Raw genomic sequence first — 26,889 nt, forward strand, 5'->3', positions numbered from 1 at the left:
CTGCCTACCCCGAGTACCCCTTTCCCCACCAGCCCTAACAGCAGCAACCACAAGCTCACCGATGGTCGATGGTCGAGGGTCCTTTTTCCTCGGTTAGACGACATTAGGGGTATATCCTCTAGGACCAGCCATGGTGGAGGGAGTAAGAAAGAGGCAAACATCATGAGTGTCTGGAAGGCTGTTTAATAGCAAGCGCATGGTAATTACATCGTCAGATGAGACCCTCTCTCTCAGGGGAGGGAGGAAGGAGCAGATGTGGACAGGGTTCCATTTAGGATTTACACTGCCGGAAGGAAGCATCTAACAAAGGGCAACAATTTTTGGCAACCCATTTCACAGTTTTGTCATTTACAAGAGATTTCTTTGAAAGGAAATATCAAGGCAAAGCATCCACACCCTGCATGAAATATTTTTTGCCTAAAAAAACCCCCAAAACCGTTCCTTGCTTTTGCTTCTCATGGAGATGGTTAAACTGCTTTGATACACAAATTAAGACTGGTTCACAGACAGTTTCAGATTTTTTTTTTAGAGTTGGCGATTTCCTTTCTCCCCTAAAAAGCTGGCACTGGTCTCGAGTACTGCTCTGTGGCTTCACCTGCCCAGCTAGCAGAAGGTACTTAAAGTAAAAAAGATCTTAAGACACAGGCACGAAACAAAAGATAAAAACAGGGAAAGGCAGTTTTACAAAGAACAGGCCGTCAGCTTTCTCTGTGGTACCCAACAACTCGAATACACCGTTCTTGGTAAGTTAAGTGTTTACTGTTATGTGGCCTGCAGCACGCTTTTAAACTGCTGTGCCCCTTCAGCCGCACAGTGCTTTAAATGGGCTTTCTAGCATGAGACGTTCATAGGTCCTGTATTTCTGTAATCCAGATGTAAATAAAAATATCAAAGACAACCTATTATTTAACAATTTGCCCAATGAACTTGAGCTATAGATATTTTTCCATGGACACCACGTTGCCATGGCATCCTGGCAAGTGTTAGAATTATTCTGTCTACAATCTAAAAGACTGTCAGCCTTTCACGTCAAACCTGGTTATCACAAAACCAAAATAACTGATTGAGTCTTTATGGAAGAGGATTAGTCTTGAACTAAAACAACAACAACAACTGCAGGCATCTCTGGAAATCTGAAGACCAGGCGATGGCAATGGCAACTGCGGCATCTCTGGGATTAATACTCACGATGGGGAAGAGGGATCGGCAACCCAATGGAGTTTTAACTGTGCTCTTTCTACAACCCTGAAGCTCCGTGGGGTAGGTGGGCTCTGCCCACAGGCCTGCAGGTGGGGGCATCCCTGACCCGTGGCTTCCTCTGCAGCTGATGCAAGATCAAGTTGGTTCATGGTCAGCCTGCTAGTAACTGGAGCCCCTCTCAGCTCTTCTCTGGCTGACAGCTGGTTTCCACAGGACAAGAAATCCACCAGATTTGCGGGACACCCACTGTCTCCTTGGCTGGGGGGCATTTTCAAAGCCACAGAGCCATTCCCAACACAAACCTTGCCTCTCAGCTTGCAGGCAGTCCCTTGAGGGAAGCAGGCTCCTACTGAGACAGCCATGAAATAGTTTCCCTGGGACTTACATGATAATTGCCTCCTGGCCTTTTTCTTAAGAACCACACCCTAACTGTCCCATGCTCCCTTACTCATCTCCTCCCACCCCAGATTACTGTCTTGCCTACGCCTAGAGCCTCTCAAACCGTGAGATCAGATATGTTCATAGCAGTTTCCCAACTTGTCCGATATGCTGGGATCACAGCTCCCCTAGGTCCACACACTTTGTGCTCTTATGAAACAGAAACAGTATTTAGACACGTAATTGTGCTAGAGAATGGTTGCTGCTTATACATGAAACATGACAGCAACTATGAGAGGTTTTTACTGAAGTACACGGGAAAGCAAATTCTGGCCCCAGGACACCAGGAGAATGCCCAAAGAAGAGCCTTTTGTGTCCTAGTCACGGAAGAACAAAAAGGATTATGTGCTTCTCTGAGCCTGGGAGACGGGCGCGCCTCTCAGTGGAACTGGACCCGCAGTGGTGGCAGGCACTGTGTGCGGTCTCCCCTCCTTCCCCGGCTCCATAATTCCCTCTCCGACTCCCCAAAGTCTGCTCGGCGTGATTATCAGGCAGAGAAAAGGAACCAGGCAGCCACAGTGATTTACTCGAACCCAGGACCAAGGTTTTACGTCATCATAGGCATGATTTCACAGCTAGCCCACAGCGGTCAACAAGCAATCATTGCCTTATTCACACCCCTACACACACACACACACACTCATGCTCTCACACATTCTCTCTACTGGATGAGATGGCCAAAAAGGTACTCGTCTTTCACTCTCTTCCAGTTTTTTTTCCTCATGCAAAATTTCTCCTGTTAAACTTATTCCACTTTCAAAGCCACAGTCTGTCAGTCTGTCAGGGCACAAGTAAGACTCTGCATTCCATGGGCAGGGCATGTACAAATGGGACAAGTGTGTTTTCTGTATCTTCTGGAGCCTGACTTGACAGCCCTCTCACCTAAGGAACAGAATTTCCTCAGCCCCTCAGGATCAGGCCCTGGAGGGTTTGGACACTCACAGACCAACAGAAACGCGTTCTAAGGTAGTCCTGTCGCCACGACCCTAAGGACAGAGAGATTCAAAATGCATTTCCTGCTCATTTCCCTTCAAGTTTCCTTGATTGTTGCTCTTCCTACCCACGCACACCGTAAGGCAGTTATGGAATAGTGGTTAAAAAGCAGGAAGGGCGATCATCCCTTGCTTCGGGGGAGTTAAGTGTCTTGCCCAAGGTCACGCAGTCACTGGCAGAGTGAACACTAGAAGCCAGTCTCTCTTCTAACGGCTGGGTCCATTCTGCTGCCTCTGTGCCACACTGCCTCCTGCTAAGTGGGCTTATATGTTTGTGAAAGTCCAGAACCTGTCTAGCCACGCAACCCTTCCCAGAACAGAAACCACAGGCTGCTGACTCACTGACCAACTGGGGGAATTTGCACTGTGCAAATCCCAGTGCCACACACGACCTGCACATGTGGGCATGTGTCAGAGAGCCCTGGCGGGGATGTGCACAGAGAAAAGGAAGTCTGAGAGGCTACAATCCATTTGCTAATACGTTTTGGGGTTTTACCACGAAAATGAGGAACACACAGCAACGTTATCCCCTACTCCTGGGGCCGAACCAAGACCTACTTTCTCCTCAGCCCATCTGCTGTACGGCTGAGTCTATCTCAGCTCAATTTTTACAAACAGGGAACATTAACACAATAATACCAAAATGAATTTGGTCAAAGCCTAAATTACATTTCATATGAATGTTCAATCCATTTGCAAACTTACGCAAATGTAGATTGTAAGCCTCCAGGTACAAAATTCCAGTTTACCTTTGAATGGAGCAAGCTAGTCAATCTTCTTCATCTCAGGGGCAGAAGTTATTCTTTCTGCCTATTGTGTTAAAACAAAGGTGACCAAACCTGAGCCATAGCTACAGAAGGTACAGCTTCCCAAACACCTGTGCTCAGGTGCAGAGCCCATCGGGACTCAGACGAGGGAGCAAAGGACAGAATACACTCACCCCACTGGACGACATGTCAAAGTTTGTTTTGTTAACAGGCTCCTTGGAAGGCAATTTTTCATTTGGAATTAACCTTGAATAAGTTTTTTTTTTCCCCAAGAAATGAAAACAATGTGGGTACCGACGTACGGATGGAAACCGCTCTATTATTTCACCCGAGGACTTCAAAATGCAGTACGCTCTTTGACCACGAGCAGCCACGCTCCTCACAGCACCAGTTAACAGAATATGTTGAGAGAATCAGGTTTATGCCGACATGCCTGGAAGATATATGACTCCCATAAACTCTATAGCCTCTATGGCTGTTACTGCCTTTTTTTTTTTTTTTAAATCCCAAACTTTGACAACCTAACAGGCCCGCATGTTAAAAACATTCCTACCAGAGAGGCTACGTTTAGTCAAGGGCTCTAGAAGAGGCATTTAGGTCCTTAGAACCAGAAACGCAGAATCGTCCAAGAAAATTAATGTTTTAAATAAGTCCATGTTAGCATTACAAAGGATTTTCCCCATAAGTATTTGTTGGCTAAATGATGATAACAGTTGTTCCTGCGAGTTGTCCGAGGCTTTTGATCATTAAAATGTGTCCTTTGAACCAAGCTAACCCACGATGAAAAGATTCCCACTTTCATATCGCTTTAAAAATTCACTGCAATTAGGTTCCTCGAAGCACTTGATTATAATTTTTTCGTGAATTATACAGTAGGATCCTTTTTTGACTTTTTTTTTTTTTTTTTTTTAAGAATAAAAGACAGACTAAGAAAGTGAAGAAGGATTCCATCATATTTAAAAAATTTTTTTTTTTATCCTGGTTTATTTTCCCATTAAATTTATCTATGGCTTCAAAGTTGAAGTGGCACTTGGATTCTGGATGTTTTCATGATTGAACAAGTCGCCATCTCATTATAAAGAGACAAGGTAAATGTTTCCTTTCACATATGGGACGGTTTATAAACATTTTAAAGAAATCGATAGCTTATGTCACCCCACTTCTAGTTTCCACTCTTCGACTTTAAAAGTGTCTTTGAAATTAGCATGTTTTAAAATAACTGAACATGCAAGTATGTTTATACCCACCCATGAACCAGTTGCCAAACCTGGGTCACTCAGTAATGGCAGCATACTTAAACAAGGCTTCTTGGCCTCTCTTACCCTCTTCACCCAAAGCTAAGTGATTATCCTTTTCTGCCCTTGTATTTGCACTTGTGCAGTTTAATGACTAGATATTACAACTCATGCTTTATAAGCAAAACCTTTCACTTACGACACTGACAAGGTACATAAAAAGTGCAGACTGCATTTCTTTTCTGCCATGCTACCCCTCAATAATGTCACCTGTGAGGACTCAACACATATCCTTAATACATTCAGAGTTCCCTACATTCGAGTCAGCGAATGTTACTTCTCCAACACAAACTCAAGAGAGAATGGTCAGCCACAAAATGGACTCTAAATTCAAAATGGCCAAGGCTACCGAGACAACTCCATAGAAATCCACTGAAACGGGAGTAAAATTCTGGTCACTTCTGAGCAAAGCTCATCCCAGATATTTTGTGGTTGTTAAAAAGGTATTTCATTTTAATTTGGATGCTGGGTGTCAGACGTCCTGTTTCGAAGTACTAATGCAAAATGCTAACCCAGGAGCACGCAACCCCACCTTGGGTACCACGGGGCTCACTTTCCTTCTCAGATGGGAGCCCTGGCAAGTTTACTGCTGACTGACCCCCATTTGGGGGTGGTCTGCCTCTGGTTCCTCCTCTTCCACGTCTGCACTGTACTCTTCTAACGCGTCGTCATCTGCATCCGGAAGCCCCAGTAACTACAAGGGAGAAAAGAGAAGCAGCTGTGAGCACTGAGGGTCCCAGGCACGAAGACCACGGAAAGCATCTGATCCAAATTCAACAGCACTTAACAGGACTTAGAACAGCAGCTAGGGATTTCCCTCAGAGTCAACGACTCCCACAATTACGTTTATAAACTTATTAGACAGGAATATCAATCCTTCAATGGACTGGTGCTTAAAGGGTTAGGTTTTCTTGGGGAGCCTGGAGAGTCTCTACTTCTAACGACACAACCCGGCACCACATATGACCTGTGCACAAAGATACTATGTCTACGTACCGCACACAAACCTGGGATGTTAGCAGTAGTACAACGAACAGGGCTAACTATCCCATCACGATGTCAAAAATCTATTCCCCGCATTCCCCCCCTAAAAACACATGATGCTATTACTTATACCACATGGACATGTGGAAACCACTAAAATGTTCTACAAAATGGTTGAAAAACTTATGGTGCGTCTATAAGATGGAATCCTATTATCCACTGAAGATAGTATTTTAAATAATCTGATATACAAAATGTGCTCACAAGTGCAAAAAGAACATGATAAAAATTGTGTTCCCATTATGATATAGATTTTCTTAAAATTTATACACAGATACATAGAAAAATAGACCTCAGTGAAGTCCATTGACATGTTAAGAGTATTTTTAAGACAGTGTGATTATGGGTACATTTCTTCATTTTCTCTTTTTATATTTTCCAAATGCTCTCTAATCACCACCAGGGAAATTCACAACAACTACACAGTGTTTTTCTTAAAGCACCGACTGTCCTTTGGTTAGAGACTGTGAGTGCCATTTGCTGGGTCAGCTTAATATAAACAGAAAGCTCTGGTACTGGATGGAGGAAGCTGTGACCGTGGGGCCTCCATCCCAAGGCTCCTCAGTGAGACTTACTGCCTGCGCGTGGCCAAAGGACCTTGTCCCATGGTGGCTGCTTGGTTGATCACTTTGAGGCAACTTCACTGAATGGCCCTATGATCTAAACACTAACTGCAGTTAAGGCATGAAATAAAAAGGACCATTCTGCTAACTCTGCATTGCCTCCCGAGTGTCCTGCCAGCTGCACCCCTTTCTTCCCGCTCCCTCCCAATTGCTTAAGTGAGGGACAGATAAGCAGAGCTGTGATGAAAACAATGCCTTTCTCTTGCAGGTCTCAAAGAGCCCTATGAACACAGAGCAAAATCATCCGCTGGGCACCACTGGTCATATTACACACGTGGCCTGCCAGGGGGGACACGACCAGCTACAGACACATGCTTTCCCCTCAGCGCTCTGAGTGAGGCAGCGGTCTCAGAGACTGGTGCCTGGGAAGCGTGGGGCAGGAGGAGGACATCTCAGCCTGTCTGAATAGTTTGGACCAACCTTGTGTGTGCTTGGGAGCAGGGAGAAGCCCCTTTGTCCTACACTGTCTCCCTTCTGTATCTTAGTGGATGGAATAAAAGACAAAGTTTGCCTCGAAAGAGAGAAAAAAAGATGGTTGGTTACAATGAACCCAGATGAGTAATATTCTGGTGTTCCATTTTGATTTGCAAAGCTGCTAGATGACACAACGTCAAAGTATCAAAACAGTAGTAACATTTAAAAGACTAATAAAAAATATAGTTGCCACTGCCAACAATTCCAGAATCACCTAAATGCCAGAACAAGATGTATTAATTTAAACAAATGTAACTCCCCATTGTATTAAAAGGAGACCCCTGAAAAGAGGAAGGGCCAATGGGTTCCCTCTCACTTAACAGATCTGACTGCTGGTGGCTGCCCAGAGCCCTGGGTTCAGGAGGGTTCTGAGCGCAGTGGGAAATCGTGTTCAGTTAGCAATGACTGTTGTGGGTAAAGAGGGCACAGTTGAGGTACACATCTGCATACTTGCCAGTGTCCTAAAGAGACATGCCATTGATTCGTTTTCGTAACACACTTAGTAAGTCACATGGACCCAAACCAAGGTACCTCTCAGCACCCTTCCGCTCCTCAGCTTAGGGTGGCCTGGAGAAGAGGTGCCAGGCAAGCCAAGCACAAAACCACTGCCTTCTCCCTCCCCTCTCTGCTCTTCGTAGCTCCCTACGTTACCTTCAACGTGGCTCAAGCCCATGGTTCTAGGTCTAGAGCATCAGCGACACGGGAGGTCCTTCCCTTTGACGGGAAATATTCCGATGTTGCTCTGAGAGCTGCTCACCCCCTACCCTGACAGGAGCAGAAGGAAAGGAAGTTCTCAATGGCCTTCTGGACTTCTAAGGCGCCTTAGTGTAGGGTCTGCAGATTCCTTGAGAGGCTGTGTGGAAAAGGCACTGGACCCGGCTTCCGGAAGCCGGGGCTCTAGTTGGGGACCTCTGCCAAGCCACTGCCTTTCCTGAGCCTCGGTACCCTTCTCTGCAGAGTGGGAATCATGACACTTGCTCCACCTCTAGAGAAACTATGGAGAGTAAATGAGAAAGTGAATGTGGCCATGGTTTGCACACCAGTCTTGTGAATTATCTAGTTATGTCCTATCATCTTGCTTCTCATTTTAAAGCACAGCCTGTTCAGTTATTCAAGGAGCGTCACTGCGGCATCAGTAGGCTGCCTCCAGCCCTGCTCCTGCCTCTCTTCGGCTGGGCTTGCGTTTGGACCACGTGCCTGTTCATTAGTCCTGTGGAAAGTAAGACGCGAAGTAAGAAGCTGAGTGCTATTAGCCTCATTTGACTGTCAGGCTTACAGTCAGCATTCCACTGAACCAACCACTTTTGTCTCCCTGCAGACTTAATAATCATCATAGTTAATACTGCTTAAGTTCCTACCTGCTAGGCACTGTCCGAAGCAGCTGCACATATAATAATCCCTTCGGTCCTCATAATAACCCTACGGGGTAGAGACTAATATCCTCCTTTTACAGGTAAGACCGAGAGGTTGAGGGACTTGTCCAGAGTTACTGAGGTTCAGGTCAGAGCTGGATTCAAACCCACGCCATTGGACTAGACTTCACACGCCTAACCACCAGGCTGCCCAGGAGAGTCCCTTCCAGCTGTCAGTGCTATTCCTGTAGCTGGAGGCTTCAATGTTCTCTACTGGGTAATACACCTTGTAAGAAATTCCATATGCAATGTTAACGTCTACATCTACAAGTATGTACAATTTGGAAGCATGTGGAGAAGAGAAAAAGCACCAGGACTAGAATTTGCCTGGGATCCCAAAGGATGTCACACAGACAGGTAATAATCTAGCATTCCCGCCAGCCTCTGTCTCCATTCCCATCCATGGCAGGTACGTCTAAATTTAACTTCTGGATCCAAATTTTGAACTGCGGAGAAGACATATCAGAGACAGGAGCACAAACAGACTGGTGAGAATCCTGGAGTCCTCGCTTTCACGACACCCACACATTCTTACAAGGAAAAGGAGACAGTCTCAGAAACCCTGTCTGGTATATTTAAGTTACTGCTGGTCGTTATAATCATTAATTCATTATTTCAGTAAAATGTTTTCAGGTGACCGGAAAAAAAATCTCTATGCTCACTCTGGACAAGAGTGTTGGCGTTTCCAGGGTATTGCTGTCCATCAGGCTTCCTCTGAACAACCTATGATTATGTAAGAAATTCTGGGGCTCACCCATCCAAACAGGATTGTACTGGAAAGGTAGAGATGCCATCCCTTGAGAATTAAAGTCCTGCAGATCCAAGAGAGTATCAATTATCTGTCGGACTAACTGAATGTTTCGGAAAGTGATGTAAACTGGTTGAAGCCATATTCAGCTGGCATTTAGCATCTGCTGTCTCTAAAGGGGGCACACACTCAGCAGTGGGCCAGAGTGTCTTTATAAGGGGAGGAGGTGTCTGTGCCTTGGAGAGTGCACTCAGCCAGCTACGGCTTTGGTGCTTTCAGTAAATGTTTTGTGGTTTCGGAGGTCCCAGGAAGCTCCTTCCCGAAGATTCTTTGAAGCAGCATTCCTCATGCTTTAGTATATACAGAGGGTGCCCCCAAAATGTATACATGTTTTAAGGAAAACTGTATTAAAATTGTTAATACTCAATATATACCAATGACAAAAGATGAATACAAGTCCTGTTTGACTTTTGCAGTTACAAGAGGTGCTCAAAGTGGTTACCATCAGCATCCAGACATTTCTGATTATGGCAAACTACTGCTTGAGCAACGTTGACCAAAGTATCCACATTTTTTTGGCACCCAGTATATGATTCACCGAGGGATCTACAAAAAAATGTAGATTCTGATTCAGTAGGCATCAAGTGGGACCTGAGACTCTGCATTTATAACAAACTCCCAGGACATGGAGACACTGCTGGTCCTGGAACCACACTCCAAGTATTGAGACTCCTACAGCATTTAGGGAATTTGCCACCATTTATCTTAACAATCCATAATGCTGGTGCTACCAAGAAACCTATGATGGGATGCTGGTCAGTCTGTCTTCTTGATACTAGGGGCAAAAAAGAGGTTGGTGGCAAGATTGCAAATGGGCAAGAGTAGTAGGTACTTTCTTACTTTTAGGGGCCATTGTACTTTCTAAAAAAGACAGGGCTTGAATATTCATAACGTGAGCAAAAAATAAAAGCCATAATTAACTTAAGTTGTCCACACTCAATGTCTTTTATTAAAACCCACAAGTGTGTATAATCTTTTCTTATCAGACTTTCTGACCCACGAGCCGCTTCCCACAGGTGGGTTCTTTCTCTTCTGCCAGGCTCGTGACCAGACTAAGAGTAGAAGCAAGAATTGGACTTTTTCTGGGTCACAAAGGGTTTTACTGCAGCATTTAATCTCTGGCTCACCAGCCGTCAGTGGCAAACTGACAGTATCAGTTGGTTCATATGAGCCTCTGCTTCTTGAGAGTTACAAACATGGAGTTACACAGCAACCCCAGGGAGGGGACCGGGGTCAGTCAGAGGAACCACGGGTTCTAACTCCAGGTAGGGTAATCAGAGCAACATGAACCAGAACGGTACACAAAACTGTCATAGCAACAGGTGCCTCATGGCTCCAATGCCCACAGTGCTGGGAAGAGGAGGAAGAGCTGGGACTCCAGGGAAATAAAGAAAAGCTTTGAGAGAATTTGAAAGGGCAAAGATAAGGTTTCGTTTAGCAGCTAATGGAAATGGTAAGCTCTCTCTTCTCTTATGAACTGTTTTTTCAACAAGGGGGAAGTCTGTCAGTCAGCACTAAATAAAAGATGTGAAAACAGAGAGGAAAAAAATGAATGGCACAATGACCATTATTTAGATCCATAGCCACTATTTTATTATCTAGCTCCACCATGTGATGACCGCAACTGTCAACCAAGGGCCACTTAAACAAGAAGAATGTAGGATCCCGAACTTTTCCAACTCACATTTATCGATGCTACTGTCCAGCATCTCTGAAGCCATTAGTGGCTGCACAACACGGATAAACCCGCCAGCTCACAGATGGCAATGACAACCTCCTTCCTGCTGTCATTTGCATACAGGTACCATTTGGATATGATGTTCCAGCAAGAAGGAAAAATCCTAGGTTCAAGCATGAGGCCCTGGAGCACAGCAGAACGTGGTCACTGTAGGAGGGAAGCTGCCCCGATGTACTACCCAGGGTCATGGATCCGCCCAATAAGCATTTCCTAATAGCAGTGATGAGCCAAAAGTTGAGATGACACTGCAGGATGGCTGGGCTCTAACAGTCCTTTATGTTCTTAGTCTGATTTTGAAGCTCCCTACGAATCCACAAGACAGAGAGACAGGAATGGGGTACTGAGGTTGAGCGACCTGCTAGAAACCACCCAGCATGGGAGTCAGACAGGCCAGCGCAGGACTGAGCCACCTCCCCCACTGGGGACATCTCTAAGGACTCTGAGCTAAAGGGCCAGGATGGGCCTTTCTGCACTTCCTTCTTGGCCAGCCCTCTTCCTCCTCTGAGCGCGTCTAGATCCTGCCATTTCTTCAAGTCCCACCTTCTCATAAAGCCACTGTCTTGCCCTTCAATTGGTTCCTCAGTGAGTCTGATACTCCTAGCCCTTCTGACACCTTGTAGACAATACAGCTTTTAACAAAACACAACATAGTTTCTGATTATAAATGTTTTCGGTGACATCATAGAGCATTTAGAAAAAAACAGAAAAGCAGAAATGTCACCCGTGAACCTGCACCCAGCGGCTCTTTGGTCACATGCCCCTCTCGGGGGATGAGGGTCCATTCATTCTTCTGGGAGCACTGGCACCTACACAGCGAGTTGTACGGATCAGCTACTGAATGGACATTTATTACGTTGTCCAAACCAACGCTGATCAACTTCTGACTGTGAACCCCAATAAAGCCTCTTTCACTTCCCTTGTGTTACCTAGATGCTACTGTTGGGCACGTGCTGAAAGCACTGAGCAAACTGATTTTTCTCTCTGCCAAGAATCGGACTCCTATAAAGGGACTCACTAAGTCCTACTCACTTCTCAACAGTATCTTACCTGGTGTCCCCATCCTGTCCAGAGTTTATTCAGTGCTTCTCATGTGTAACGTGCTGTACTAAGTACCCTACAAGAATTGCGTCATTTCATTGTCACAGCAACTCTAAGGTAACTATTGTCATTTGTTTCCTAACTTTACAAATGCAGAAACTGAGAAACAGAGGTTAAGTAACGTGGCTAAGGTCACACAGCCGGCAAGAGGCAGAGCTGGGATTTGAATCGCTGCCCACAGAGCCTGGGCTCCTCATCACTGCAGTGTCCTGACTCCACAAAACTGGGCAAAGAGACCACAGGCAACACACCCTACAGTTCGCACCCGCTAATTTCCACTCAGGAAATAGTTCCCCAAAGAACCAGCACATGGGAGTAAGCTGAGCAAGAGTGGAACTACTTTGCAGGCTCTGCACAGTCTCCGGCAGTATCTGGGCCAAAACAAATGCTCTGTGTGTAACATGGAGTTTCTCTGTATGTTTCTGTGGCTGTCTCTCCTACCACAAACGCAGCTCCTTGAGGGCAGAGCTGGGCACGGTGGCCTGCCCCTCACTCTCCAAAGCAGTGCTCTGGCAAAGAGCAGGCGATCGGTAACATTTTGTTGAAAATGTGATGAACAAGTAGAGGAAAACCAGGCATAGGATGGTGAAAAAGAGTAACATTTTTCCCCCTTTGAAATCCAACAACAGATTTCCTGGGGTGGGGTGAAGGCCTTTGACTGTGATATTGAGTGTTTCCGTGGGGGGAAGGCAAACAAGAGAAAGGAAAACAAATACAGTCTACAAAGCTGGCATGTTGAAAGACAGAGTGCTCAAGAGGCCTGCTCAGCGTTTCGGACAGGATCCCTCAGGAAGGCTGGAAGACTCCACACTTGGCCCGTGCATGCACGCATGTGCAGGCTTCGGCAGAGTTAGTGAACTCTGTGTGACTGATGCCCCCTAAAGGCAGAGAAGGCTATCAACAGACAGGTCCTTATCTTTTGGAGGGACCCACAGGGCAGGGGCTGGCAATGGGCGAGCCAAGGAGAAGCAAGGATTCAAAGCCACGGTGAGGCTGTTCTCAGATGGAGGCGACAATAGTTCCCCGGTGGTTCCCAACTATAAGCAAAACGCAGCTGCCGAATCGATCAGATGACCACAACTTTTCAGGGAAATGATGTGAAGTTTGCCGGCTCGACACCCCTGTGGCTTTGGGTATACGTTACTTCATCAAATACTTTCAACTACAGCAGCAACAAGACCCTTTTGTATGTCTTATTTCTAAACCCAACGCCCCCTTATATAAAACAAAGAGAAATAGCAGCAGTGGGAAGACCGCTCTCTTCAGGGGAGATGGAAAGGACCGTTTCCGCACTGGTCTCCAGCGGGCCTTCATTCTGGGCTGCAACACTTCCTCTCATCCGACGGGGCACAGGCCGACTGACAGAAACCCCAAACCCCACGCACACCTCAGGGCCACTAATCCTGAGAACGTGCCTCCCATTGGCTCTGCCCGAGGGGCAAAGATGCTCAGCCCACTAACGTCCTCTCAGGAAGTGGTTCCCCCAAGGACCAGCACATCGGAGTAAGCAGAACAAGAATGGGCGCCGAGCACCCAAAACCTTCCCCACTAGAGGGCGCTGTGCCAGTCAAGGCCTCCTCACCCGTGGAGCATCCACGCTGCCCGCGAAGGAAGGCTCTGCTTTAGAAATGAACCCAAACCCTGCAAGTCCAACAACATTAAATCAAAGCTGTGTGTGTCCATGACACGCAGCAGCTTGAACGGAAAGAAAATATTCCACCACCCATCCAACTGTTTTCAGCAATACATCTGGACTTTTTTGGACTGCACTTTTTTCCCCCCGTTTGTATGTTACCAAAATATAGTCATAAACTTGGTAAAGAAAAACAGTAAAACGGGTTCTGGCACGAGCTCCCCTTCTCCAGTTAAGCCAATTCTACAGGTATGTTGCCTGCTACCTGAGAGACTGCCTCATAAACAGAACCAGGTGGCAGACAAGCGAATGGAACAGACCCCTGCGAGGAGACCAGCTGCAAAATGGATGTATCATTTGCTACCATATCTTTTTTCTGAGGAAGACGTGGGAGAATCGATATTTTAAAACATGTACCTACTGGGTAGCTCTACCTGGATGTCTAATGGGTGTTTCAAACGCTGACATGTGCACAGTGGAGCTCCTGACAGTATCATCCCCAACCGCTTCCGCCTGCAGCCTCCTCCACGTCAGTAAATGACAATGCCACGCCCTTCATTGCCCAGCCAAGGTACTTTGGCGCCATCCTTGTCGCCTTTTTTCCTCACGCCCCACTTCTGATCCACAGCCAGTCCGGTTGGGTCTACTTTCAAGGCATCTCCAGAATCTGATGCCTTCCTTCCACCTTCACTGCCACCATCCGGGTCCAAGCCCCCTCACCTCCCACCCACGTGACAGCAATGGCCTCCTCGCTGGTCTTCCCCTTAGTGCCTATTTTCAACTTGTCAGAGGGAGCCTTTCAAAATGTGAAGTCAGATCCCTCTTGGCTCAAACTCCACCAGTGGCTCCCATCACACCCGAGTAAAAGGCCAAGTCCTTCTGTGACCCGCAACCCTTCAAATGCTTCACACTCCTCTCGCTCCATCCCCACCACCGCCACCTGGCCACACCAGCCCCAACTTGCTCCTCAGACTCCGGTACCTCCCACCCTGTTGCCTTCACATTTGTTCTTCTCTCTACCTGGAAAGCTCTTCCCCTAGATCTCCTCATGGCTCACACCTTATTTCAAGTTTTACTCAAACGTTACCTTCTTCATGAAGCCTTCCCTGCTCCCCTGATCAAAATTTTCAGTACCTCTGACAGTTCCTGCCCCCTTTCGCTGACTTACCTTTTTCTCCTTGACTTATCACTGACACGTGTTGTACTTAGTTATCCTGTCTCCCCTGCCACTAGAATACCAGCTCGTGAGGTCGAAGATTTTCACCTGTTTGATTCAAGTGCTAGGAACAGAGCAGTACGTAGTGCCAAGTACCTAGTGGGCACTCAGTAAGTATATATTCAATATATACTGAATGAATGAAAGTGAAATAGACCATACTTTTAAGTCAAAAGTCTATTTTGAATGTGCCAAGCAGGCTTAAAAAAGTAAAAAAATTAAAAGAATGAATTGGTTGGATGAGTGATACAAATCATACAGAGTGACAAAAGCCACTGAAATTCCAGTTCTTATAACAGTGGATTAAATGATTGGGACCAACTCTTTCACAGAGAACTAAAAAAAAGCTGGATTCAATATGAAAAATGCCTTCTTAAATATATTCAAGAATTAGAACCTAGAGAGGTAAACTTAACATAAATAGCTGCTTTTGTCCTGAGGGTATTTGCTGACCTAGAAGAAACAGCTAGAAACGTTACTGCATTTGTGGCCTACTCTAAGAGCTAGGGGGATCAAAGTCAAATCCAGGGTCTTCCAAAGGAGCCGAATGCTACAAACTATCCCCATGTTAAGTTGGGACCCCAAAGGTCTATATCCTTGCCATGGTCTGAATCTGTGCACTCCCAAATTCGTTCATTGAAATCCTAACCCTCAAGGTGATGGTATTAGGAGGTGGGCCTTCGGGAGGTCATTAGGTTATGAACGTGGAGCCCTCATGAATGGGTCTAGTACCCTTAGAAAACAGGCCCTAGAGATATCTTTCTCTCCTTCCACCAAGTGAGGTTCCAGTAAAAAGATGGTCGTCTGTTTAGAAAGCAGGCCCTCACCACACACCAAATCTGTTGGCACCCTGACCTTGGACTTTCAGCCGCTAGAACTTGAGAAATAAATGTCTGTTGTTTCTAAGCCACCCAGTCTGTGGTATTTTGTTTAGCCGGCTGAATGGACTAATACAGCTCTTAGGACAAGGATGAGCTAGAAGAAAGCAGACCTGCAGCCTGGCTTTTCATCACCTTCACTGTTCCAAGAACCACAAGTCGGAAATTGTTTGGAGGTGGTCTCAGACTGACAGGGCCCCCAAGCCCTGGCAGAAGCAAGTGATAATCCTCTCTGGAGGAAGGCGCCCTCGTCTAAGCCTTAATTTATTCCTATATATAAATTTTCAAATACAATACGCAGCACACAGAGATAATCCAACCCACAAAGAAACACGATACCAGGAGTGAGAACCACTTGAAACAAAAGACAACAAAATAACAGACTTACAAACCTTGAAATACTGGAACACCAGACACAGTCTATTATGCAACCATGCAATCATGCCTACTATGTTCAGAGAAACAAAAGACAAGCTTGAAAATTTCAGCAGAGAAGCAGGTACTATCGTAAAAGACTTTAAAAAAAGAAACAAATAGAAATTCTAGAGCAAATATCCTTGAATGTGTTGAGTATTTACGGTGGGCACAGAATTGAACTTGGGGAAGTGTCAGGACACTGGTCATCTGACCCTTATCTTCCAATAAAGATAAATGGAAATAGGTAATTTTTAAAATAGGGATGAGTCTTCATTTTACATATTTTTCAGCTAGAATTCATCTTCTATGCGTTTCTGCTAGAAGGAATACAAACTGTTAGCTAGCCACAAACATACAAATCCCGAAATCCCAAGGGGTAGGGGAAGCAAGCACTCTGTAAGAGTTTAGCAAAAGAGAAAAGAATAGACCCAGTATCCAATTTCATCCTTCTCCATACCCCCAGACGTGGTGGTACATCCTTCATATAACCTTTGGGAAGTTCCCCAAATATAGGCCTCACTGTTGTAAGAGAACCTTCACAGCACTTCCAAACAGTTTGGTTTTAAGTCTACCTCATAAGGACGAGAATACTCAGTGGTCTCATGAAGGCTGTTTGCTTCCCACCCTATCAGAGATTCTTAACTCAAGTGATGCTAGAAATAACTATCATCCTTGCAACAAACAGCTGTGTCACATCCCATTTCCCCCTCCCTCCCACCCTCCGCCTCCCTCCGCGAGCTGCTATCTTTAAGCCACAAAGCAGACAAGAGAAAAACAATTAGTCATCCCAGGTTTTGCCCACTTTCCCCACAATCCATATTATTCAAAACACAATCATGGTAGAAAACAAGACGGCTTTAGAAGGCAAGCAGGCACCTACAGGTCTGAAAGACTTGAAGACTTTTTCCAAGACTTCCTGGAGCGTCTTCTTGCCGCAGGAAGAGATGTAATCCTGTGCTAGCTGCAAGAAAGGCAGGCAATCCTCGCTCTCACTCCACACGTGCTACATGCCCACAGGCAAGGGAAAGGAGAAAACAAAGACACACGGTCATTACACTCAGTGTGAAATACAGAAAACCAAAAAGATTTTTTCTTAATTACATGCATCTGAAGAAGGCTTCCATTCCAGAGTAAAATTTATATATTCATTCCTGATGTGTTTGCTCTGAAGGGGATAAGAAAATGTATACCCTACAGAACACCCTAGCTTTTGGTCCATAATCTCCCCGGCTAGATTTGCCATCAGATCTGCTCAGAGGTCGTAAAAAGGGCAGTGGGGTCAATATGCATGATTTCCACTGTCTCCCTTCTAGTGCAGGCCACGGGTGGCTTTAAAACAGGAGGGAAGAGAAACCAAGAGCCTGCATGCTCCTTAACTGTCTTCAGCAATGGCTGAGGGATTAATTAGGCATAGTTTGTAACCACTAACTTGGAATGAGACATTCTTTACCCAGATTAGCCTGTGAGTGGGGGTGATGGTGAATTTACTTCAAAATGAAATGAATTTAGGAGAACACACAGAAGGGTTATCACTTAAGACACTGGGGGAGAAAAGCTTCTGAAAACTCACGTTCCGTTAAAATGCTTTTAGAGGGTTCCATCCCAAGCACCACTTCTCAATGTCAGCATGCACCAGGGAGACTGGCTTTAGGTTTTCATTTTTTCTTTCCACATGAGGATATCCATTGTAGCACATCTTTAAGACTAGACAAGTCTCTTCCATAAATGTTTAAGGATTTGGACTAAGCCCAAGAAACAGGCTTGAGAGCTGTAGATGCAGAGGGACAGGCACTGGGCTACCAGGGTATCTACCAGGTACCAAAATCACTGTTTAGAGAGGACTGGTTTGACAGCTCAACACTGGTTAAAAAAAAAAAAAGTGCAGTGGCATGGCAGAGGATGATTAGCAGACGAGAGCAAGAAGCAGGGACCAGACAGCAGGAGACGAAATTTACTTGGAGAAATGGTCCATATTAAGCACACACTCGTCCCTCCCATCAATACAAATGGTCAGGGTATCACCCCAGAAAGTGGTAAGCTCATCACTCAATAAACACACTTCACTTTTTTCCTTCTGAACTAGATCTATAGACTTAAAATACTGCTCCCATCTAAGAGACAGTAATTAGGTGCTAATGTGCTATCTGTACAGCCAATTATCCACGTTTCATAGATGCAAAGGTCCATTTCTGACACGTGCTGCTCTAATTCCAGCAGACTGCTAGAGTAGCTTCTGCCTCGTCCTAATAAAAGGTAATTTAGATTCTCTCACTTGAGAGAACAGCTCAAACACAACTGCCTATTAATTAGAGACCCTAAAAGTTGTCAAGCCACTGAAATGCCATTGATGTAACAAGTCCCTTACATTGTACGAAAGTAGAATAGTACAAAGTGTTTTTATGTCCATTATTGAACTTGATTCTTAATCCGTGGGGTTCAGCAAGAACAATAAAATCTCACTTTCATGCAAGTTCTGCTCAGCACCCGTTTCCATACTCAAATTTTAAAAAGTTCCAGTGCATTTCAATTCTTCTCTAAGTTAAAGATGGGATTGACATCTAGCACACACAATAGAAAACTTTAAGCCTGCCTTCCCTAGATTGGTGAAGATTTAAGAAAAAGCAAAAAGTTGATTAAATTCCTGGCACAGTGCCTGGCTGGCATGCAGTGGATGTTCAACAATTGGTGGAGAGAAGTACCCTCTTCCCCCCTTTAGCTTCTGCAGGAGAATGGGGCGGGTGAGGTGGGGCTTTCCACCTGCCTCGTGGCCGAGGTCACAGGCTGAGCAAAGCAGACGCCCAATGTGGCTTCACTGAGAACACTACCCAAGGCAACGTGGGTTATAATCCACAAGTCGGTGTATCTATGAAAACCTTGTATACCTGTTTGATTTGTTTGTTTTTAAGCGCATTTGCGCTTGAAATTACAAAGTAAACTAAGGAAAGTGTATCATTCAAACAGTAACAGAATTGCAGTGTAGCCAACACTGTTTGGCAATCAGTTTCTTTGGTTAAATGTTTCTAGGCATTTCTAACCTCAGGAGGAGATTGTTCATGCCACGATTTTCATTCCTTCACTTTTGGAGTTGTTGATTTATAAGTACATTTTGAAGAAGGAAGACTTAACATCCGATAAAGGATCTTCTGTCCAGTCTGCTTAAACTTCCCTCATTTGGCTGTCTAATTCACCCTGGGTTCCCAGTCATGTTGGTTTTGTGGGTTTAAAAACTCATTTTCACTGAATCTCTGCCCAAATGATAACGTGAGGGACGGGGCACAGGGTTTGGACTCAGACAGACCCAGGCATACACGGCTATTCAAAGGACATCAGTTATTAAACGCTAATTATTTCATATCCATTGTATCTCATAACAAAAGTACTGTTTTATTTTTTGAATAAAACTTCCCAAAATAATCAAGGCAGTCAGCAAAAATCCATAGAATACAAGAGCCAATGAACTAAAAAATAAGTCTGCAGTTGGGAAATTAAGGCAAAGGGAAGAAAACAACGAAAGGAAAATAAGATCAAAGCAAAGGTAAGCGGGCTGGGCCACCTGCTAGGATGGGACACAGATTTGCTTTCTGGAGACCTAAGCAAAGACAGAGAAGCACAGTGCCCTGAGGCAGTGCCTGCAGATAAAACAGCCCAGCTCTTCAGAATTAATAGACAACGGGGAGGGGCAGGATGGCTACCTCTTAGGAAAAATAGGGTGTGGAGGGGCAGGAAGAACGTCAGGTGCATGGGCTGATGCCTCTGAAAACAGGAGCTGGGGTTTTGTCTCGTACAAAGGCAGAAGGGTAACTGCAGACCCAGAGTCCTGCACCACTGGGCATGGCCACCATGACTCCAACTTGGAAAATATTTTAAGCATGTGTAACCAAACACCCACTTGGGCCGTGAAAAAGACTGGAATGGGGTCAGAGGACCCGTGGCTTTGAACAATGTAGTAATTCCCTGGCAAATATAAATGTAGGTACAGAATGTATTAGCTTTCCAATACATTGGCTCTTAGTTAGAGCTCAGGCAGATCACAGACCTCGCTTGTTACAATAGGACAAAGGCCAAGGAAAGGTTTGGCCAAGGAGAAAAAAGGCGTGGGTCTCAAGCTTTAGTATACAACACGGTCAGTTAGAGGTTTATTAAAACACAATTGCTGGGCCCCACCCCGGACTGTCTGATGGGGGCGGGGCTGATAATTTGCGTTTCCAACAAGTTCCTAGGGGACCACACTTTGAGAACCGGAACCCAAGCTGAGCTTGGGCTAACCACAAATGTGGGGGTACGGGGCTGGGGATGAGCATTACATTTAAAACTCTCAATGTCACTACTGACTAAAACCAACTCCAAATTCAGGACAGCATGGTTGCAGCGAAGTGGCCCTTGCTGTACTTCCGAGCAGCCTACGCTTTCCTGTAAATTCCTGCCCATTAGGAGTTGAAAATCCCCGGTGAGAACTTTGATTTTAGAACAGGCCATCTGTGGCCCTGCTTTTTATTATTAAGTTGGACTGGAGTTTGTTATCAAAGCTTGCCCACATTAAGACAATATACTGTCATCTGCAAATAGGAAAACGACCACTTTCTGTTTTCTACATGGCAATATCCATCTTATCCAAAAATGGTATTAGATCATTAAGGTAATTCAACCCTACAAGTAGCTTTTTGAGGACAAAGGGCCATTGCTGTAGCCCTGACTCTCACTGCACCAATGACTTCAGAGCTTCTGCCGTCAGCAGTACCAGGGAGTCCATTTTGAGTTGTGTAGCTTAATCCAAAACAGACTATTGTCCACACAGGAGGTGGCAGAAGATAAAAGCTACAAGCCCTCTCATGCCACCCAACATATTTCTGCACAGGGTGGGAAGGGCATGGCTGGCCATACCTATGACCTGCTCTTTATGTCAGCCACTGATCCATTTTACCAAGGAGGAAACTGAGGCTCAGAGAGGTTAAGCAACTTGTCTGTGGTCACACAGGGAGCCAGAGGCAAAGCCAGGACCTTACCAGAAATGTGCAGCCTTCAACCTGAGTGAGCCTCAGCTCCTTCATTTGTAAGTCACAGAAAACAATCACACTCACGGAATGGTTATAAACATTACAGGAGATAACCTGCAGACCGCCTCTCATTAGCGTGCTCTTTCCGATCTATGTGAACTCATCTGAGCATAACATGACTCTCCTCAGATTACCACTCACTCCACAGATATACGAAGGCCATATCTTTGCCCCTGAAACAGTCTCGCTACATGAATAATGCACGGCCACTATTCATACAGTGGAAAGCTTTACAGTCCACCATATTCTCCACTTAATCCTCGCAATACTAACACAATATAGATATGATTATCCCCATTTGACAGATGAGGAAACTGAGGGTAGAGTTTAAATTAGACAAGAAAGTGTTCTCTCTCCATGATACTACCATATAAACACAATGCAATCTTTTTTAAACCAGTTGTATTTTCTTCTCCAAAATGCAAAGGTTATTTGGCCACCTAAAATGAAAAAAAAATATATATATATACATATATATGCATATATATATATTTAAATCACATAGTTTTTCTATAAATAAAACCTTTTCCTTTAATACTATGACAACTGCTATCTTTGTTTTTGTATTGAGAAGGGATTAAACTATACAAATTTTAGATCCAAACATGTTTTGATGGGTTGCCAAAAACAGTAGACAACAGGGGAGTCTTTCCTTTGTCTGGTCATTAGCGCCCGGGCACCAGGGGGGGCAGGGCAGTGCTCTTTGTTTAGAGCCCCTTTCTCCTGGGCAAGGACAGTAGGGAAGCAGCTGGTGCTGCCATGCCCAGGGTGTGTGACACCTACACACGCACCCCTGTCCGGCTGGTACATGAGTGGCTGCCAACACCCCACTCCTCAAGCCTGGCAGAGCCCTTAGGACTGGCCACAGAGGGGAGTGTGCCACCTGTCCCTCGGCCCACTCCCGGTCACACCTGTAGCCAGGCAGGATGAGCCCCGTCCCTGAACTCCCAGCACAGACAAGGCGCTGGCAGCTTCATTTGATTGTAGGACCAGACTTCACAGAGCGTCCACAAAGAGAGGCCCAAATCAGGGCAGCAGTTTGGAAAGGAACGGCTTGGACCGGATGGCCTGTGAAGCGAGAAGGGGACAGAGGGCACGAGGGACCCAAGAGCTGCCAAAGCAGAGGGAAAATAAAAGGAGGTCCTTGTTCCTAGGCATCTGGAGTTACCGGCCTGATACTGCCTGTGGGACAGTCTGCAGGGTGGGAAGGGCAAGCCTCTGGCCTTGGGCTCAAGTGCTGGTCCTGCCACTTCTCAGTGGTATAGGCCTGGATGAATCCCTTACATCGAGCCTCAGTTTCCTCACCTATAAAGTGGGGATAATAATACCTATCTCATAGACTTTTTGTGCGGACCAGTAAGAAGATGCCCTTGAACCCACACTCTAAATTGGTCCCTAGTTGTCACTCCTGTGAAGCTATGTTTTCAGTATAGGGTCAGGGTGCTCCTCCACTTACTAGTTGTGGGAAAGTTAGTAAACCTCACTGTGCTTCAGTCTCCTCATCTGTAAACTGGAGATAATTATAGAGTACCTGGTGAGATTACTAAGAGTAAATGAGTTCATATATGCAAAGTACTTAGAGCACATAGTAAATTGCACATAAGTGGCAGTTGTTACTATTGTTCTTTGAAGCTGTCATTCTTGAAACTTAACATCTGTCTTCTACAGTAGACTGTCATTCATTCATTCATTCTTACAAACACGGATTGAACACCTATCATGCGTCGGACACTGTTCTAAGTGCTGTGATACAGTGATAAAGAAAACAGACAAGGTTATTGTTCTCATGAAGCTTATAGTCTAGCGGGGGAGGCAGAAAAGAAACAAGAGACTACCAAGTACTAATGAGTGCTATGATGAGAATAAAAGGCTTCTCCCAGGTCTGAATGACATAAAAGAGCCAGACCTGTAAAGATGTGGGGGAGGAGTGTTCTAGGCAGAGGGAGCAGCGAATGCAAAGGCCCTGCGCTTGGCATGTCTGAAGACCAGAAACATAGTAAGGAACATAGTAAGGAAGGGGGAAGAATGGTCCAAGACGAGGTCAGAAAGGTGGCAGGAGACAGATCCTGTGTGGGCTTGAAGCCAGCATGACGGCTTAGGTTTTACTGTAAAAATTTAGGTAGGGAGGGACTGGCAGAGACATGACCTGGATTATATTTTAAATAGATCCAGAGACTCTGCCAGAGAGCCACTAATATCATCACCCCCATTTCAGGCACTGGTCTAAACAAGTCTCCTAGGATGGTAATACTAATATTATCATCCCCATTTTATGGATGTGGAAATCATGGCATAGAGCGACTAAATAACTTCCCCTAAGGCACACAGGTAGACATGGGGGAACGGGGTGCAAACCCAAGCAGTTTGCCCACTGGGTACTTACCTTAGTGTATTTCTAACCATCAAGCAACACTGCCTCTTAGATGGATAGAATGGCCCCAGGAAAGGGAAGGCAGAGACCCTATTTGTATTCTAGGTATCCCTGGTACAAAATAAGCCCTCAATAAAATGTTTGTTGAATGAATGAATGATGTGAAGACACTTTGTAAATTGAGAAATGCTACAAAAATATTCCTAGTAAGAAATCCTTGAGATTATAGGGATTCACTCCACTCACCTAAAATTTCTTCTAATGCTAAACAGACTTTCCTAGGAAAGGGAAAAGGAGAGAGGTAGGACATTTTGTACCTGAGTTCCTTCAACTAAAGGCAAACAGCAGCCTGACAAACCTGGCCTGGGACAGACAGGCGCAGAGGTTTGGGTTAAGAAAACTCCAGGGGTTAGCATCCTGTCCGTCCATTCCGGCCTCCAGAAACTGAGAAAGTGCCAGTCTACCCAAGGAAAGACTTTTCCCACCTTCGTTTTTCTTTATAGCATTTAATTGTCAGTGAAAGAACACTTTCAAGCAGTTCACTCCTACAGGTGGGGAAACATTTACAATATAATAAGGGTGATCTTGAAAAAGGCCGGATATACATAATGTTTCTGAATGGGTTGATATACATATTCAAGGTAAGAGAGTGGCCTTGCATTTTCTCCACCCACTTAATCTCCTGGGAGTAATTTCTTAGGCTATGTCTCCGGTAGTCCCTGCAGGAAGGCTGTGTGAAACTCTCCCCACAAAATCCAGAACCCCGACTGATTCTTGCCCTTTGTCATGCAATAAGGAGGGGGAAAGACCACTGGCCGACTAAGGAAGCACAGGTCTGGAAGGGGCTACTAATCAAGCCCTAACATGGCAGTTAGTTGGGCTCTGATGCCCTTTTCACTCTATCCCTGGGGCTTTCTCACACTTTTACAATGTTGTAAGTCCCTTTTTTCATGACCTCCCACTCCTCCCAATAACAAATAACACTTATTTACTTATTTTAACTTCAGTTAAGTTTTCTTACATATATATATATATATAGCTTGCTCTTCATGAGTACATGCGAAAGAGGCATTCTGATTCACATTTTACAGGTGAGAACATTGACGCTCTTTAAAAAAGAGACAAGCTCTAAACTCAGGGAACCCCAGATCTAACCGCTGATCCCAATTTGTGGGGCCCTTACTATGTGTGGAGACTGTTACGTGCTTTATCTATCCAATAGCCTGGGTACTGGCAATATACCCATTTTTTTGGATGTATAAACTGAGCTGGGGGACAGCAACTAACCAGAGTCACAGGGCCAGAACTCCAATGTGGCTGTCCCCCAACGCCATCCCTCTTCCACAGTCACAGGGCTGGGGCCCAGGTGGGTTCTTCCTCTCCGAGGGGTTGAGTGGGGTGGAGGGGATGGGAGGGGTGTGCTTTATGGCCGAGACGAAGAAAGGTGATCTTCCTGTCTCTCGAACTCCTTGGAGAACTTTCTATGGATAGCACTGGCAAGCGGCGGCGAGGAACTCGGCCCAGCTTTGTCTCACTCCACCTGAAGAGCCAGGGCCAGGCAACCCCACCTCCGTCCGCAGGGGCGGCAGCAGCGCCAGCTCCAGGCTCAAGCCGGTGACCACACGGTAACCCGAGCCCACAGCCGCCTCCATCTTACATTTGGGGACCATTATTTCCCCCCCGTCCTTACAAACACTTCATGGAGCGCCATCCTCGCCCGGTCTCCGCACCGCCTATCCCAACTGCTCTGCCCTCCGCATCCCCTTCCTAAACTGCCAGCGCCAAAGATTCCAAGTGGGCACAGGATGCAAAGTCAAAGATTTGGACGCAGCAGTTCCAGGTCCTGTTCCCTCCGAGCCCGAGGCAGGAGCGGGGACTGTGATGGGGAGAATGGAGGGGGAGTTCCCTCTCTTCTGATAAAACCAAAGGGCTTTAAGGGGCCACAGCCAGCACCTCAGCTGGACAGACCCGCTCAGAAGCTCATACAAGAGCAATGAAAGCACAGGGGATAAGACGAGCCCGTGTGTGTATGTGCGCGCGCGCACGCACACGCGCGCGCGTGCGTTTTTAAAGATCGGGGTGTAATTCCGCAAAGAAGGTCCAGGAGATGGGGCATCGCTAGTGTGGACAGAGGCTTTGTGTCCAAACAAGCAGCGCAGGGAATAACCCGCGGGGCTGGGGGGTTCCCCGGGCGGGGACAACTCGAGGAGTTGTCTGAGCATTGGGAGAGGAACGGGATTCCACACCCAGACGGGACGCCTGGGTGCAGGAAGCTCCGGACTCTGGATCCCGTCTGTGGGAGGGTCCGTGCGCCCCGGGACGGGCTGGTGCGAGGCGGTACACCCCGGAGATGCTCCAAGCGAAGCACAGTGCACGGGCCTCCGGGTCATGTCCCCGAAATAGTCCGCCCCTGCCCCGCTCCCTGCATCCTAAGGGCGCCCCTGCCCGCCGCCCATCCGACCCCACCCGGAACGCTGACACCGCCGCGCCGGACCTCGGGGCTTCCCCGGCCGAGCAGCGGGGTGCGCGGTGGCGAGCGGGTTGCGCACCCTCCCCCCGCCCCCCAACACACACACAGCCTTCCTAGTGAGCCGGAGCTCGGGCGCAGGGAAGCGGCCGCGCGGCCACACTCCCGCGCGCTGCAGCGGTCCCTCCCCCAGGCACTCACAAAATTGTCTCCGCAGTCGTTGTCCGGACACAGAACGTAGAAGGAGACGCCGGGGTCGGCGTAGAAATCCATCCTGCGCTCGGTCTCCTCCGTGGCGATGAGCTCGAAGGGCGTATTGGAACACCATTTCTCCGCAACGTCAGCCAGCTGCTGGAAATCCATCCTGGCCCGCCGCGCCCGCCGCGCCCTCAGCCTCCTCGCGCCGCCCGCCTCCCGCTCCCTCCGCCTCCCGCCCGCCCGCCCTCCTCTCTCCTCGGGCGCCCTCCTCCCGGGCGGGCAGCGCGCAGCTCCGCAGGCTCTCGGGCAGGCAGCCGGGACGGGCAGTGCACGCTCCCTCCGGTCCCGGGGCTCTTCCCGGCGGGCTCTGTTTACATGCTGTGTGTAACGGGGTGGGCGGTGGCCAGGGACGGCGCAGCGCCGCGCCCGGCTCCTCCCAGGCCCGCCTCCCCGCCCGCCCCCTTTCGGGCCGCCTAGGAGGCTGGCGCGGCTGGGGCGGGGCGCGGCGGGAGGGGCCAGGCGCTCCGCGGGCTCCTCTGTCCCCCCGCCCCCGGCCACTTTTTTTTTTTTTTTTTAATAAACGAACCCAAAGCATCCCTGGGTCCTCGCGAGGCCAGGGCCACCCCAGCCCGTGACGTCATGGGTCCCAGCCAATCACCGGAGCCTGAGACCTGGGCCTGGGCCTGCGAGCCGGGTGATGTCACAGCGCGGGCTCAACATCCGCGGCTTCCCGGGTTACAGTGAAGCGAGAAAGCTGGTTGTCCGT

The 26,889-nt window shown here is 46.9% G+C and overlaps 1 protein-coding gene across 1 annotated transcript; it reads right to left on the reverse strand.

Moving 5' to 3' along the window:
* Nucleotides 1-167: 167 nt before the first annotated feature.
* Nucleotides 168-26,644, reverse strand: MTURN (maturin, neural progenitor differentiation regulator homolog). The gene is made up of 3 exons (XM_019726188.3): nucleotides 26,127-26,644; nucleotides 16,914-17,036; nucleotides 168-5,386 (listed from the first exon to the last, which is right to left on the reverse strand). Exons 1-3 carry the CDS (start codon nucleotides 26,286-26,288, stop codon nucleotides 5,276-5,278), a joined length of 396 nt encoding a protein of 131 aa, XP_019581747.1. The 5' UTR covers nucleotides 26,289-26,644; the 3' UTR covers nucleotides 168-5,275.
* Nucleotides 26,645-26,889: the final 245 nt, after the last annotated feature.

Source organism: Rhinolophus sinicus, chromosome 4 (assembly GCF_057876585.1).
Source record: "Rhinolophus sinicus isolate RSI-liver-muscle chromosome 4, RSI-T2T, whole genome shotgun sequence".
NCBI lineage: Eukaryota > Metazoa > Chordata > Mammalia > Chiroptera > Rhinolophidae > Rhinolophus > Rhinolophus sinicus.